This window comes from Marmota monax, unplaced genomic scaffold (assembly GCF_021218885.2).
Source record: "Marmota monax isolate L192 unplaced genomic scaffold, Marmota_monax_Labrador192_F-V1.1 WCK01_AAM20220418_F8-fsc00016, whole genome shotgun sequence".
Lineage (NCBI taxonomy): Eukaryota > Metazoa > Chordata > Mammalia > Rodentia > Sciuridae > Marmota > Marmota monax.
Genome location: NW_026695209.1, coordinates 22,725,334 through 22,741,322, shown reverse-complemented (window position 1 = coordinate 22,741,322; position 15,989 = coordinate 22,725,334). Strand labels below are relative to the sequence as shown.

The 15,989-nt window shown below is 31.1% G+C and overlaps 1 protein-coding gene across 1 annotated transcript in view; it reads right to left on the bottom strand.

The window, feature by feature from the left end:
- The window catches only part of Cadm2 (cell adhesion molecule 2), a 397,408-nt gene that overhangs the window by 101,098 nt on the left and 280,321 nt on the right, over positions 1-15,989 (bottom strand). The window contains exon 8 of the mRNA XM_058574551.1: positions 429-607. Coding sequence (XP_058430534.1) covers positions 429-607 — 179 coding nt within the window. The remainder of the gene's footprint in view (positions 1-428; positions 608-15,989) is intronic.

Here is a 15,989-nt window from a genome sequence, read left to right as displayed (position 1 = left end):
GTATCTCAATGACATACTATTATCTTTTGGGCCAGTTATAGTGATCAAAAAATATATATTTTTATGATACTACTACTGAAATTAGTTTAAGAGAAATAGGATAATTCTGGATTATAACTAAAAGCATTTATTTGTAAAAATTTAGACAATCATTAATATAACTTATAAGTCATCACCAAAAATTAAATAAAAAGATTTATGATAAAGCTTTTCACAAAAATAACTTCATTTTTAGTGTATGCTGTAATTTTATATTAATTTGTCTGTATTGGAACATAGTAAATTTTGGACATATTAATACTTACGAGAAGTCCTTCTGAAAGAAAAAAGAAAACCTGTTTAATTTTATCCTACAGATTTTGAAAAATTTAAATAGCCTTTTAGGTCATTCATTTTTTTACATATCATATTGTCAAAAAGGCACTCACCATGTACAATGAGGACATACTCTGCGCTGCTTTGGCCAATGGTGTTTGTGGCTTCACATCGATATGTACCATTATCCGTTTTGTTCAGGAAAAGAATGTTTAGCTCCCTACCACTCACAACCATTCGATCAGGATCTGGTAATTCTCCACCATCCTTTGTCCACAAAACAGGTTCTGGCCTGTTGGATTCAAACATGCATACAAATTGGAAAAAATAAGAAATGTTGAATATTCAGGAAATTAAGCAAATCTGGTAATATGTGGATACTCATTTTATGAATAATCATTTGCTAACTTCTATAAAGGGGCAAAAAGAACCATCATGTACTCATTCAAAAGATTTGAAGGTATGAGAAACATAACTAATTCTACTGTACCAGTGTGTTAAAGAACTAATTTGTTATGTTATTGTAGCAGTCATTGCTGGTCCCCTGCCCAGGTCCTGAGCCCAGACTCTACTGGTATTGGCATTTTAACATTTTAACATAGCCTTGGGCAACAGAACCAAGTCCTCTCCCCAGGTTCTAACAAAAATACCTTTTCACTTGGGGTCTCCATTGAAACCACCTAAAGCTTCCCCTTACCTTGTCCACTTTTCTTATTCTCCTAAAGAATTTTTTGGAAAATTTGTATTTAATAACATACAGCCCCTGGCTGCATTTGGCCAATAATGGTCCATATGTACAACAGAGATTTCTTAAGATTTTATCTCCTGGAGATGTCATGGCAATTTTATAATGTGTTTGAACTCATATGTATTTTTTGACAAAATTTTGTAAAATGGATAAAACTTATGAATGAAATATAACAAATACTGGTAATACTGTCAAAATAAACAGATCAGTAATATGATGCAGGAAATGTTCATCAAGTGTTTAAGACTAAAATCACTTGGAGGATGTGATATTTTGATATAACAAGAAATACATATTTTCTCTGCCCCTATTTCCTGACATAGTTCTCCTGAAACCCCTATAGATAGATGTGCTAGGAAGATATTTTGTACAAAGATTTGGTCTTTTTCCGCAGGTCTTGACGCTGCTTCTAAATTCATAGGAATTTCCTAGGCACTGGGAATATTTTTTGTTTTAATGAGATGCTCCTAAGACATAGTCTAATAAAATGCCTTTGGAGGGCTTCTGGATCCCTTCAGAATGGGAGCTAAATAATTCAATGGTTGGAACTTTCAATCCCATCTCTGTCCTCTCAGAAGCAGAGATGGGTTGAAGTTTCAGTTGATTACCAATGTCCAATGATGTAATCAGTCAGACATATGTAGTAAAGCCCTTTAAAACCCTGAACTGCAGGGTTCAGTGAACTTTTGTGTTGCTTAACATATGGATGGTCCTGGAGGGTGTCATTCCAGGAGATGACAGGGAAGCTTCTGCCCCTCGCTATATACATTGCCTTATTCATCTCTTAAACTACTTTTCACCTGCATCCTTTGTAATGAATGGGTAAGTACAAGTATGGTGTTTCCCCAAGTTCTATGGAAAGACCCAGAAAATTAATGAAATCCAAGGAGGGGTCATGGAAACCCTGTCTGTAGCTGGTTGATCAGAGAAGTATACACAATAACTTACTATGTGCGATTAACCTGAGAATTAGGGGCCACCTCCTGGGACTGAATCTTAACCTATGGCATCTGAGTCTTTCCAGGTAGAGAGTGTCAGAATTAAAATGAACTATAGGCCACTCTGCTGATTATCCTGGAAGAACTAATTGTTAATTGGGGAAAAAAAAACTGCCATATACATTTTGGTGACCAGGTATGAATTTTAGTAAACGTGTGAGCAGAAAATAATAAATAGTTCATTTATTTTCCTATCTCTTCAGAGTAAGAAAGCAAAGAATGAAAGGCAATTTTGTCAGACCCAAGAAACTTCTGGAAGAGTAATATGTTACTTAACAAATGAAGAAACTTGGTATATAAAAATATTGAAAAATATGATATCATATCTTCCAATTATATAGAAAACTTGTCTTCATATTATCTTTAATGGAAGCCAAACAATTAACACTTCTTAACTCGCTTTATGTAATCCACATCGGTTTATTGCTATTTGAACTTACTTAATTAATATTTTAAGTAGCATAATTTTAAGTCAAATATCACAAGTAATACAATCCTTTGAAGAAGTAAAATTTTAAAATGAAACTGTAACTTGGAGAAGAGCTGAAAAAATTGAAATTTTATTCTTTCCAAAAAGCTACAAAAGACAAATAATAAAATAAAAGTTATATTAAGGATAATTTGAATTTTAGAAAATTCACCTTTATAATTTTATTCAAATGAAGGACTTATTATATTAAGAGGCAATTTTTTTGACGTATGTTAGAATTTTAAACACACAGATATATTTATACGTATTTATGTATTTTTATATATACACGTTACATAGATATATGTGTGTGTGTATATATATATATATATATATATATATATATATATATATATATATCTTTCCATACACTCAAAATTAACACCTGAAATCCAAACTATTATGATTCCTCTCCACTCAAGTTTGTAAGCTTTAAGTCACATCTAAAACACAGGCACTATAAATGCATACTTAATTTATATTTATATATATTTTAAATTGTTTACAGAGAACATAAAGATGCAAACAAATTAGTTATCAGTCTGTATTTTAAAAATTTCTTTCTAAATACAAATACTCCCTTCTGGTAAATAAGTAGGAAAAAAATCAACCTTCACAAGTGGTTAAAAGGAAGATGTCAGGCCATGTTTCTGAAGCAATGAACTGAATCATTCAAGGATTCTTTATCCTACTCTATGTAGTAAATCTTAAAGGTGACAAGACTTAGAACTATAAGATGCAATTTTAAGGAAAAGAATGTTATAGTTGATATATAGATCATAAATAAGGAACAAATATTCCCAATTAGTACTTAAAATGTTCAACTTCTTTAATAGCAGCATAAAAATATTAAGTGGTTTAACAGCCTTGATACAGTTTGTGTTTCATCTTAATAAAGAGAGCCTCCAGGCTTTTTCTAATTGGAATCCAGAAATGATTAAGTTTCTTGCTCCAAATGAATAACAATCTCCCCTGCTCTTCAAGCATCTAAAAGAAGATCATTTTAAAAGTGGTTCCAATGTAAGGTTTTTATGTGACAAAACTGAAAAAGGGTAGAAGCCAGATACCAAGTGCAGCAGAATTGTGAGAACACCATGGAAAGTAAGATGGTATTATTCTACAGTGGGAACATCCATACAGTCAAGGCAGAAAGTCTCCCTGTGAAAACACCAGATTATCAGAAGCTGGAATTCTTCTATATGAGAGTAAATTTGACTTCATTTCTGCCTTCAAATCTACAGAGCTAAAATCATGTTTTATTTTTTTATGCAAAAAATAAAAAAGAGACATTTTTCTAACAGTAGAGATACAGAAAACAAGAAATCAAAATTTTAAAAGTGAGACCAAATGTGTTTATGCACTGAGTCTCACATATTTTATTACCTTATTGAATTAGTTTTAAATCTCAACAGATTAAAAAAAAAACTCAGTGTTTTTTTATGTACATGATAAGAGATTCTATAGTATCTTTCATAGCTTCTTATTTATAAATTAACATTGGAAAAATTGCCATAACCTGCTCAAGTCACTGGTTTATTTAATATCTTGAAACAGATGAGTAATCAAACCTGATCCCTTATTTCCACTGGAATTATTCAGTTTTGCAGTGCTACTTTTGTGAGGTTGTTCCATACAAGCAACTATTCTAGTCCCTCCATATGAAACCTCAATGTCAAGGAACTATTTATTGTTTAGATTAGGTGTCCACACAAAAGCTCATGTGTAAGACAATGCAAGAAGGTTTAGAGGTGAAATGGGTGTTTTAGAAAAGCCTTAACCTAATCAGTGCAGTAATTCTCTCATAGGGATTAACTGAGGAGTTAACTGTGGGTTTAGGCTGTGGCAGGAGGAGGAGGGTCATTGGTTGGTATGCCTTGGGGGTACATTTCTGATGAGCTGAGCTTAGTCTCTGTCTACTTTCTGGTGACAGCTGTTTTACTTTACCACATTTTTATCCCATGATATTCTACCTCATCTCAGACCCCAAGGAATGGAGTTGTTCATCAATGGACTGAGACCTCTAAAACTCTGAGTCCCCAAATAAATGTTTCCTCCTCTAATTGTTATTGTCACAGCTAGGAAAGCAAACTAAAATAGTCCTGAAGAGATTGAATAACTTCTTCGCATTCATCCGCTCTCATCCTGTCTTTTAAGCTCATGCTTATTAAAGAAAATAAGCAGGCATTTCCAGTTTATGCCTTATGTACCATGTGACCACATGAAAGATGCCTACTGGCTTTATTTCAGTTTAGAAATTCCATAGGTGGGAAGTAGAAATGACTGAAGTTCTATTTATCATAGAGTTTTTTTAAAAAAAAAAAAAAAACAATTCTTCTCTATTTTCTTCAACTGGAAAGTGAAATAAGGTAGTGGTATGGGTTTCATAAATATCTTGATCCCCTTTGTACTTTAAGAAAAAAAAATTAGACCACGAAATTATTCTTAAGTTTGTACATAAAACTTTCAGTGTTTATGTTTTCAATTTTTAGATAAATAGAAGGACCTATATCAAGTATAAATTAATTGAAATTAGTTTATAATTGTCACAACTAGAAATATTTTAAATTTATTGATTCAGAGGAAATGGATACCAAGAGAACTCAAACTATCCTAAGCATTTCTCACTGGGTAGACTGAGATTGCATTCTTAAAGTCCAAATTTTACCAAATAATTGAGGAAGAAAAAGATGGGGGGGGGTAGAAAGAGAGAGAGAGAGAGACAGAGACAGAGACAGGTAGAGACAAAGAAGAAAAGAAAAAAAAATCAGAAGCTGAAGTTGCTTGGGACTTTTTATATTTAAAATATAAATATAAAGTAAGTCTAATAAGTAGTTCTCTTAAAATTATAAGCTGAATCAAAATAAAATTTTTCTATGATTTTATGCTGGAAGCTAAGATGGTGACTGCTAAACAGGAAGGAATAGAAAATGATTCTTTGGGAGCTGTTTATTATATCAATCATTTGAAATGTAAAAGATGCACAAAGGGTTATTTTGTTACTTAATACCAAAGGAGATGTTTCTCATATAGTTTGTAAATAGCTTGCAAAGTCTCTTCTTAACTATTATAAATATATTGGTCTAGGTCCTTGGAGTATACCACAAACTGATTTTTCTCTTCAGATTTGATTGTTTTACAATTTATTTGTAACAAAATTTGTTTTCCTTGTAACTGATTGCATGCTTGTTTTGGAAGCAATTTTTGAAACATCATAAAATTTTAGTAAACCATCTTTGAATGTTTTATTTATCACAATTTAGTCTCATTTACAAACATAATCAAACATGTAAAAAACTGACAGATATCTATCTACCTACCTATCTATATACACAAATATATATATATATATATATATATATATATATATATATATATATATATGCTCAAGGCTTCACAAAAATTCAGAAACATTGATACTAGTTTTCAATGAGCCCCAATGGATATAATAACAGCAAATATTCACTATTGTGCTTACATCTTAAGATAGAGAAGATGTAATTGAACTTATGGAACTGCCTTTTTTTAAAAAAGTATGGCTATTTGTTCTTGACTAAGTATTTGATAAATATATGCAATTACAAAGTAATTATCTATAAATAAATCTGTGCAAGTATTTTTGAACCAAGAATTTACAGGGATATAAAGAAAACAAAATACATATATTTTGATATTATATTGCATTGAATATTATATTGCATTGAATTTTTATTGCATTGAATTTTTAGGGCTATAAATAAAATAAAATGCATATTTTGTGATATTATATTATATTTATATACCATAAGCCAAAATGCTTGGTAGGACATGTTAAGTGTCATACAGGAGTTTAAAAACATCAGTTTGATACATGTCCTATATTAGGGATAATATGATATGTTTTAGGAAAGATTTAATTCTTGAATAGTATCTTAATTATGGTATAGTTTTGGCAAGAAAAATAGAAGATACCATCTCAGGAAAAGTTAGAGAGCTTGACTAGCATGCTTGCTTTCCACAGGCCACAGTGTTAAATAGATGAATTTAAATATGGAGAATACCAGGAAAAGTTACTGGGGCTAATAGGTAAAATTTATATTGGTTAAAAAGTCCAAACTAAGAAAAGCTAAAGTTAAAAGCACTCTATTTTTAATCAAATTGAGAGTAAATTAAGCAAAAGCTAAGGTGAAAGTTGATATGAAAGAATAGGAACAGATGCTCTTATAAATAGCTTAGTTCCACACAAAACCTACAGGACAAAAACAAAACATGAAATATTATTTCAGCATTAGCTGAAGACTGATAGGAATGTCAGTGTGAAAGAGAGGATAAAATGTGATAGGGAACATTCTGGTCACCAAGAGCAATTTTTTAAAAAAGCAAAGAAACAGGGAAGTTTAGGGAACAGATGCAGGGCAAAACTCTGTACATTCAAAGTAAATAATATATGGCTTTGAATGTCAGACTAAAGCATTTAGATCTTCTTCAAAATGAAATTATTTTCTTATTTTTTTGAGAATGGAGTATTCCTGATTGGAGTTTTCTTTAAGAATATTCATGTGGAATCTCTAAAAAAGGGAAATCTAATAAAAAGATCATATATACAGTTCTTAAGAGGGAGAACAAAGTCCTATATAAAGTTGAATTAATAGTAAAGAAGAGTACAGAAGACACAATAGAATTTTGATAAATATATGTAATTACAAAGTAATTATCTATAAATAAATCTGTGCAAGTATTTATAGATACTTTGGAAAATTAAATACAATTATTATGGAGCTGGAAAATATATGGTATTAAAAAACGAGAGGAGAAACTCATCCTAAGAGGGAAAACAACAACTCAACAACTGGGAAAATGAAGTAACCAACTACACAACAGCAAATAACAAGATGAAAACAGACTGATGTATAGTTGAAGGGAAAACTGATGATTCTAGTTTGGGACATGATAAATTCAAGTGTTAGAAGAGAATCAAGAAATAGATCTCTGAGTTTGGGTGAAGTGCTGGGGAGTGATAATGGCCAAATCATATTTTTATATTGTGTTCCTACATGAATACATAACAACAAATCCCATCAGTATGTGCAAGAAAATTGTACCAATAAAAAATGTGGAAAGATAAAAAAATAGAAATTCATTTCCATCAAGCAATAAGGAGTGAATAAATTAGAAACTGAGGCAGAGAACAGGACTGGGATTATTTTACATTTTTTAATTACATAATTTTCTATTTCATATATCAAATAGTATATAAGTGCTAACTAATGAACTCAATATTCTTCTTTAATCCCTCTTCTCACCACACTTAATATCTCTCCTTAACTATTGTTACAACGGAGTCAATGTTTTTCTTTTTTTCCTTTTCCCCAGCTGTTATATTTATCTGTTTATTTCCCAGCCCTGGTGTACCCAACTTTTTCATCTTCTCTGTGCCTTTTTCTGAATATAACAACAAGCTAAGAACAAGTGAGGAGAGGATAAGTGATGGTTGTTCTACTAAACACTGTTCCTGAAGTCACCAGGTAAGAAAACACATGTAGAGCAATGATGGGGCAATTTTTTAAAGCCAAAGTGAATTTCATAATTGTTTCCTAGAGTATTTACATTGGTTAGCTTTAGAAGAATTTTATGTAATATAAAAAATATATAATTTTTTAATATAAAATATATTTTGTCAGATGGTAATTTAAATGTTTTTGTTAAAGCATTATAATTATACATAGTATTTGGCCTGCTTTTGACAAAAGTATATATATAAAAACAATTTGATTTCAACCCCCATTTTCCTCACCTTTTCCTTTCCTCTTCCCTCCCCCCTTTCTCCTTCCTCTACTCTACTGATGCTCTTTTCTCTCCTTTATTTATTTTTTATTAATAGTTTTTACATATACATAAAGGTGAAAGTCCCTTTGGGCTTTATATATACGTGTATGGTGTATATATAAAAGATTTTGTTAAATTCATTACATATTTCGTCCCCTTTCCCTTCTTTCCTTCCTCCCTCCCTCCCTCTGATTCTTCTTCTACTCCACTGATCTACCTTAAATCTTGATGATATCTTTTCCCCTCCCCAACTGACTTGTTTCCCTTATTTTGCTCTAGTTTCCACATATGAGAGAAAACATTCAACCTTTGATTTTCTGATTTTGGCTTATTTCACTTAACATAATTTTCTTATTTCCATCCAGTTACCAGCAAATGACATTTTCTTTTTCTTTATAGTTAAATAAAAACTCCCTTGTGGATAAATATACATATTCTTGATCCATTCATTTAGTGACAGGCATCTAAGCCAATTACACAATTTGGATTTTGTTAATTGAGCCACTTTAAACATTATAATGACTATTATCTCTGTAATATGCTAATTTCTTATTTGTTTTAAAAAATCATTTTTATTTTCCCAAATATAAAAATATGCCTCATGTATTATCATCAATGTTAAGTATGTATAATTAGAGCTACACATTTCTGCTTTCATACTTCCATAGTTAAAATCAATATTTTTTATGAACATTTGTGAAATTGGCTTTATTCCTCCATTTTGAATATTTAGATCTAGAACACTAGTAGTATATGAAGAGAGAAGAAGGAAAATAGGTTCAAATGAATAATCTAATGAACGAAATTCTTAAATAACTTTTTGTAATTAATTAATTTATGTATTTTATAATGGTGGGGTTGAACTCAGGGCCTGGAACACATTAGGAAACCACTCTACCACTGAACATTCCAAGCCCACAGTTTCTCTTTTAAATATATCCATTTCCATTGCATTTCTAGCCTGTTGTGGTTATGTGTGTTGATTAAGAGGTATGTTTCTGTGCATTTCTATGTGTGTGACAAAAAGTTGGATGGTTCCTTGGCTTTTCCTCCCTTTGGCTTCTAATCCCTTATTTTTTAATGAGTTTGGAATGTATTCTTCAATCTCTTACTATCCTGATAATTATATGTGATGATCTTTGCTCCACAAAGATATAACATTTTTTTTTTATCTGCACAATCCATTGTATGAAAAGCAATAGATGTTTTTGCTTCTTGTAAATTGAGAATCCCAAAGATTTCAGTTGAAAGATTCAACAATGCTAGTCCTTACTCAAAAGTCACCATCAGTGCTTATGTGTGATAGAGTCAAAGACATTTTAATGAAGTAAAAAATGAAGTTAGCTGGAAGTGGAAAATTCAAGCCTACCCATCCCCTTTAATTGTAACTTGAAACTATGATTCCAAGTTTATTTGCTGATATAAATTCCCCAAATCAATTACTGCAGTGGGATAGTGTCAAGTAGGAGGGATTTCATTACATTACAGGTTAAAAGAAGAAGGGACTGTAGCATTAATACCAATCTTTCCATTTATGTTTAGAAATGGACTTCTAGTCTGATTAATCCCATCATGTTACTTGATTCTGATTCTTTAAGATACTTCTTGCCTCCAAGTTTAGAAGCTTATAGTTAAAACAGGAAATAACTTATATGCAAGAGGTAAGTGCTCTTCAGAAGACTTGAAAATAATGGCATCAATTTTAGAGTGCCTGTGAAATCCTGGACCACTCTTTATAGATAACATAGTGTTCCCTGAGAACTATTGTAACAGTTTCGAGATATAAAGCTCCCATCCTACAAAATATATAATTCTAGCCAATTTAAGGCACAACAAATAAACGATTATCCTTAGAAATGTTATGATTGCTCTGATCCCAGAATGACAGATTTTTTTGCACTAAGGTAAAAATATGCAAAATTAGGACAAATGCTTGAACTAATCTCTCAGGACTTTCTGCAGAAGAAAAGCAATCATCCAAGCTTCTATATCTCACATCACTTTGCTTTGGTAGGCACAGAATATTAATTCCTGTTTAAAAGATCAGGAAATCTGTAAGCAATTTTAACCATCTGTTATAGATAGTAACTATAAAATCTCTATGATGTGTTAAATAATTATCATTCTTATGATAGTATTTTTTAAGTTATTAGAACATTTTTAGCTTCTGAAGTTCTCCTTCAACTAAGGTATATTGAGGAATGTTTTCATAATTTTTAACCTGTGAGTCTAAATTTTTCAGAATCTGCTATTTTTATTAATCTGTGCATATTATGAAACAAATTGATACCATATCAAATGTATTTTCAAGCATCCTAATCAATCAGAAGCTTGCAAACCATTGAGCACAAAGTAAATTGTGAAGATGGAATCCTGTTTTCCACATAAGAGTTGGATTACAACTTATTACTTCCCTACCATAAAACAGTACTAATTATCCTTATGAAGATGTAATGCTTAGGTTAACACTTTGTTAAATGCTTGAGCTCCACAACTTGTTTCCTTTTTAATATTAAATCAATGGTCTCTGGAAAGGAATAGTAAAGTGCACATCATTTGACTAGTAGCTGGTGAATGAAATGCTCCATATAAGTAAAAACTGAAGATACTTGAAATTTAAAACTTTAAAATTGTAGTAATCATTTGGATGAAATCCTTCTTAAAGGATCAAATTTTTCTACATTATTAAACAAAACATTCTCAGTGGCATTCAACTTTATTTTCTGGAGCAAAGATCACTTCAGTTTTAACACATTTTAGTAAAGGGTGGTTTTAGAAGAACTAAAGGGATTAAGACTTGACATGCTTTTTCCTTGAATATTTCTAAAACCTGGTTTTATAATCATGTGCTTAGTGGAACAATTTCAAATCTTTTATGGTGTGACTTATAATTAAAACCAGCATATTTGGCAAACTTACATACCACACACATACATATACACAAGAAAAACTTGTTTTTGCTTAAGCCTGTGACATTTTTCTTTACTCTTCTTTGCCTTGTTCTCTATAATTTCCATTCCTCATCTATTGTTTTCTAACTGCTTTTGGTTTTTTAAAAGATCTCATATAAATTCTTTTGTGATTCATTAATAAGCCACAACTTGCAATTTAAAACACTACATTAGTGACCTGCAGAAAGAGCTGCTATTTTCTGTGGGTGTTCTTGTCCCTCACTGTAAGGCTATTATATGTTCACTGCTGCTTCTATAATATCATGTCACTATCTTCATCCCTGTACTTGCAGTTTTGAGTGGCAGTGCTTAATCCACCTCTCCTCACATTTCAGTAAATTTTGCAGGCCACAAGTCACTGCAGGTGTTGCTCTATTTTTCCTGCCTTTTACAAAATTTTATTTCTCCCTCTTCTTTTTCTTTTCAATAGTCATTTCAAATATTTCTGATAATCTGAATTTATAAGAGTCGGGCTTTAAGGCCCTCATCAATCTCAAAGATATCCTATTTTGGAGCCATTCAAAAATGTTCATATTTCCCACAATGGAATATTGTATTCTGTTTAAATTTATTTTTCCAACTTTAAAGTTTAGAGGCTACAGCATATTTTATGATATGTCTTAATTGAGAGTATGTATGGTGCATATATGTAAAAACTGTGTAACATAAGAAAATTTATTTCAGGTAGTTTCTTTGAATAGTAGATTTCCAGTGAATAAGAATTTTCTAAGTTGTATCATTCATTGAAATAATATCACATCTCTACACTGATTCTGAATTAATTTTGTTTTAAACATTTTATTCCCTCTGTATATTTATGCAGAAGTGACAATCAAAAAATTTTACTGTTGGTATTATAGGCACAGATAATTCACATTTAGTAAATTGTACTGGTGACTACCAGAGAAATATAAGCTTCAAATTTATGACATGTAGTATAGGAAAAAAATTGCACAGAGAAAAAGAAAATACAATTGAATAGTACTTGTGGAAGAATAGACCAACATTTCTTTAGTAAATCATTCTTTTAAACTACAGATTTTTTTTTTTTAACCTAGAAGTCAAAAGGTACCTATCCTGACAGTCTAGTCAAAGTATATGACAGCCTCATTCCACAAAGGTGTCTTAAATATATTGGAACATCTTTGTAAGGTTTCCTGCTGAACATTTACATAATCCCTCAAAATAATTGGTTTTTTGTTGCAAGAAAACTGCTTACCTGGAAATGTTCAAGAAGTACATTTTCTCTATGGGTCTATAATCGTGGTTCTGCAAGCTCTTAGGGGACTTTCATAAGACATTGGAACATTTAATTGAAAATGATTGAGTGCCCAACACACCACAGATGCCCAGCCTAAATAACAGCAGTAGAGATTACTGAGAGTCAGCTTCTTGTTTCAAAAACAAAACCAAATATATTCAGTCTCATTTCCAAGATAACCACTTGTGTGTTTCCAGAGAGTCAATGTGTGATTAAATTTTCAAGCCATGAGATGGAAGCAAAAGACCATATGGGCTTCAGAAAAGAAACTCATATGGGAAGGACATCACATGAATGTATTTTTTTAATTATGGAAATTTGGAACTCCCAATATGATTTCCTAATATTTTACCTTTGAAAACAAAATAGAAAAAAATGACTCTATTGCCTTTAATTTTAACTAATTAGTTATAAGAATTTTACATCTCTCTAGATATGAAATCACAGAGTAAAAAGAGAAAAAATGCTCTGTAACTTCTATTACCAATGACTTCTGGTACAAGACTATCTATATGATAAAGACACCTTAATAATGTTTATTCTGTTAATTATTTTGGTAATATATTATGTATTATATTTAAAAAGAAAGACATGCTCTTGAGGAGTGGTTTTTTTTTTTTTAACTTTTTCCTTACTTTACTTATCCTTTAAGACTTTCCATTGTATTATATTGAATTGGGACTCTAATTGAGTAATAGTGCTTTGTCATTATAACCTGCAGTCTTAACATAAAATTAAAAATGTAACATAATCTACTTTTAAAGCAAATTAATTCAACAGTTAATTATTATTATTACTAATCTAAACATAAAGTCTAGGCAGAAACTACTGAGAAAGGTTTAGGTCCAGTTAGAAAGTCTTTAGGTAATATTGTGAGAAGCTAATGATGGTGTGGATTTAAATAACTGCTGTATTTTACAACTATTTGATCGAAATTTGCACTTTCAGTTTTTGAAACTATCTAACTCATGCCAACTTCACTGAGTTTTTGTGAAAATCAATGTGATAGAACTGAAAACAGTGAGTAAGCAAGACTATATAATCATCAGTATTGTTAATTTAAAAAGAAATTCTGTTTGTAATCTCAATTCTACTATTAATCAAGTGGGTGCCTGTAAATAGTCACATGACCTCCAAAAGACTTATTTTTCTTCATCCACAAATGGATATTATAGCAGCTTTTGTAAACCTTTAACACAAGGCAGTTGTACAGTTTAAATATGACAATTAAGAATGAAAAAAACTTATAAAATTATGAAAAAACAAGATCTTATATACCACAGACCCTGGATTATTAACCATTCATGATACTTGGCATGCTTAATTTGGGATAAGTCCTTCTAGATTTTCTGCATGTTATTCCTTGTCAAAACTCACTAACTGGTTACTAGTTTCTTCAATCCCAATAGTTCTGGTTTGTTGTAGAAACAAAACTCATTCTTTACCACGTAAAGTCCTGTCCAATTGCCCCAAAGTTTTTTTCTACCACATCACTAGGATACATTAGTGAAGGGGCTGTTTCTGTGGCATGGAATTTGCCAGTCTCTCATTTTTATCTATTTTACACTTTACTCAAGTAAGGATTCATGCCTTTTTCTCTCTTTTCTGAAGATTATAATTATTATTTGAATTAAAGTATAGCCTAAGGCTGGACACAGTGGTGCACTTCAGTAATCCCAGCAGCTAGGGAGGTTAAAGCAGAAAGATCACAAGTTCAAAGCCAGCCTTAGGAACCAACCAAGAACTTGTCTCAAAAAACAAACAAACAAACAAAAAAAGCTCAATGATTAAGGACTCCTGGGTTCAATCCCCAGTAGCAAAAATAAATACGTAAACTTTAAAAAAAGCCCAGTTTCTGTATACATTTTACCTTGACTTCAATCTGGTTTCTTTGCTGTTAAAATATGCTTTTGATAGTTCAAAACATTGTTTGAGAGTGTGTTTATTCTGTTTGGAATCTTGAATTCCAGAGCCTGGGAACATAATTGAGATAATAACTGCATTTCCAGAGTTGCTATAGGAGCCCTATATCAGCATATGGATTAAATACGTTTATGACTTCTGAGTCTGAAAATTGCTGAGATATACTTATATAATTCCTTGACCAAATAATAATTTGCTATTATCCTATGGATACTGTTTATTAAAAAATTACTTGGAAGTGGAAATATCATACATATGGCCATTAATCTTTAATTTGTTTACTAAATTTCAAATTCTTAATTTTAGGGATAAAAAATACATTTTGTGTAAGATTGAAGCCTAGTATAAATAATGGACTTTAATGTTATAATAATGGGCCAGTGTAGACTCATCCATATAACAAATGTGCCAATCAGGCATGGGACATGGATCATGAGGGAAGTAATGCATGTGTGGAGAGAGGGGATACACAGGAACGGCTCAATTTTGCTGTGATCTTAGAACTACTAAAATTTATTAATTAAAAAATTACTCAATGTGCTCAAGTGACTTGCTCAAAACCACTGAGGATATAGATTATACCCGTATAATCCCAATTTAGGTCTGGATTTCTCTTTCTTCTATACCATAAAACATTTTGTGCCCCAGAGTACAACAGATTAGGCATACTGTCTTAACTTAAACATAGACTTTAATGGTTAATTAGAAAGCTTTCCATAGCAGGAAAGAGATAGATAATCTTTAATAACATATTTCATATATCACATAAAATTATGTGAATTGCTATTATCATTGATCTACATTGTTATTTCAAAATCATATTTTTTCCTATTTTAGTGAATTCGAATTCGCTGTGGATGATAACTTGCCTTCATTAACTTCTGGAATGTTTTGCCATTTCTTCTGACTAATTGCATTGCATGACAATTAACAAATAATCTGCGATTTGTAAAAAGGTATGTTAGGGTGAGAAACTAGTTTGATTTAAAAGTGCATTGCCTTAATTTTTGTCTTTTAAAATGTATTATGTTGACAGGATAATGAATTAATATGTACACATCAAATTTTATCCTCAATTCTTATCATTTCCAAAATGGATATATAATTGTTCCTTTACAACACCTCACTAGTTGCTATGTGGTATGTGATCTGTCTTCCTAAAGATTAAAATCTTTCTTCTTATACAGATTAGGAGTGTTCTTTGCAGTGCAATTGTGCATACTAGATCTATGACAAGAACAAAAGAAAAATTGTGGTAACCAGAAGGTAAAATATTAAATACAATATAAACACGGTGCTGTACATACAGAAAAATTTATCAAATCCTATAATTGTTCTCTTTTAGAAAATAAATGCCAAATATACACTTATTCAACTGAAAATGTCCCATTGCTCTTTGAAAGTAAATTCATAAAATGTTAAACACGGAATTAAAATGAATGATGAATCTTAGTCATAGCTTGTGGGGGACGACCCCACATCATTTAAGGTCATGACTTTAATGTAATATCAAGGTTTTTAT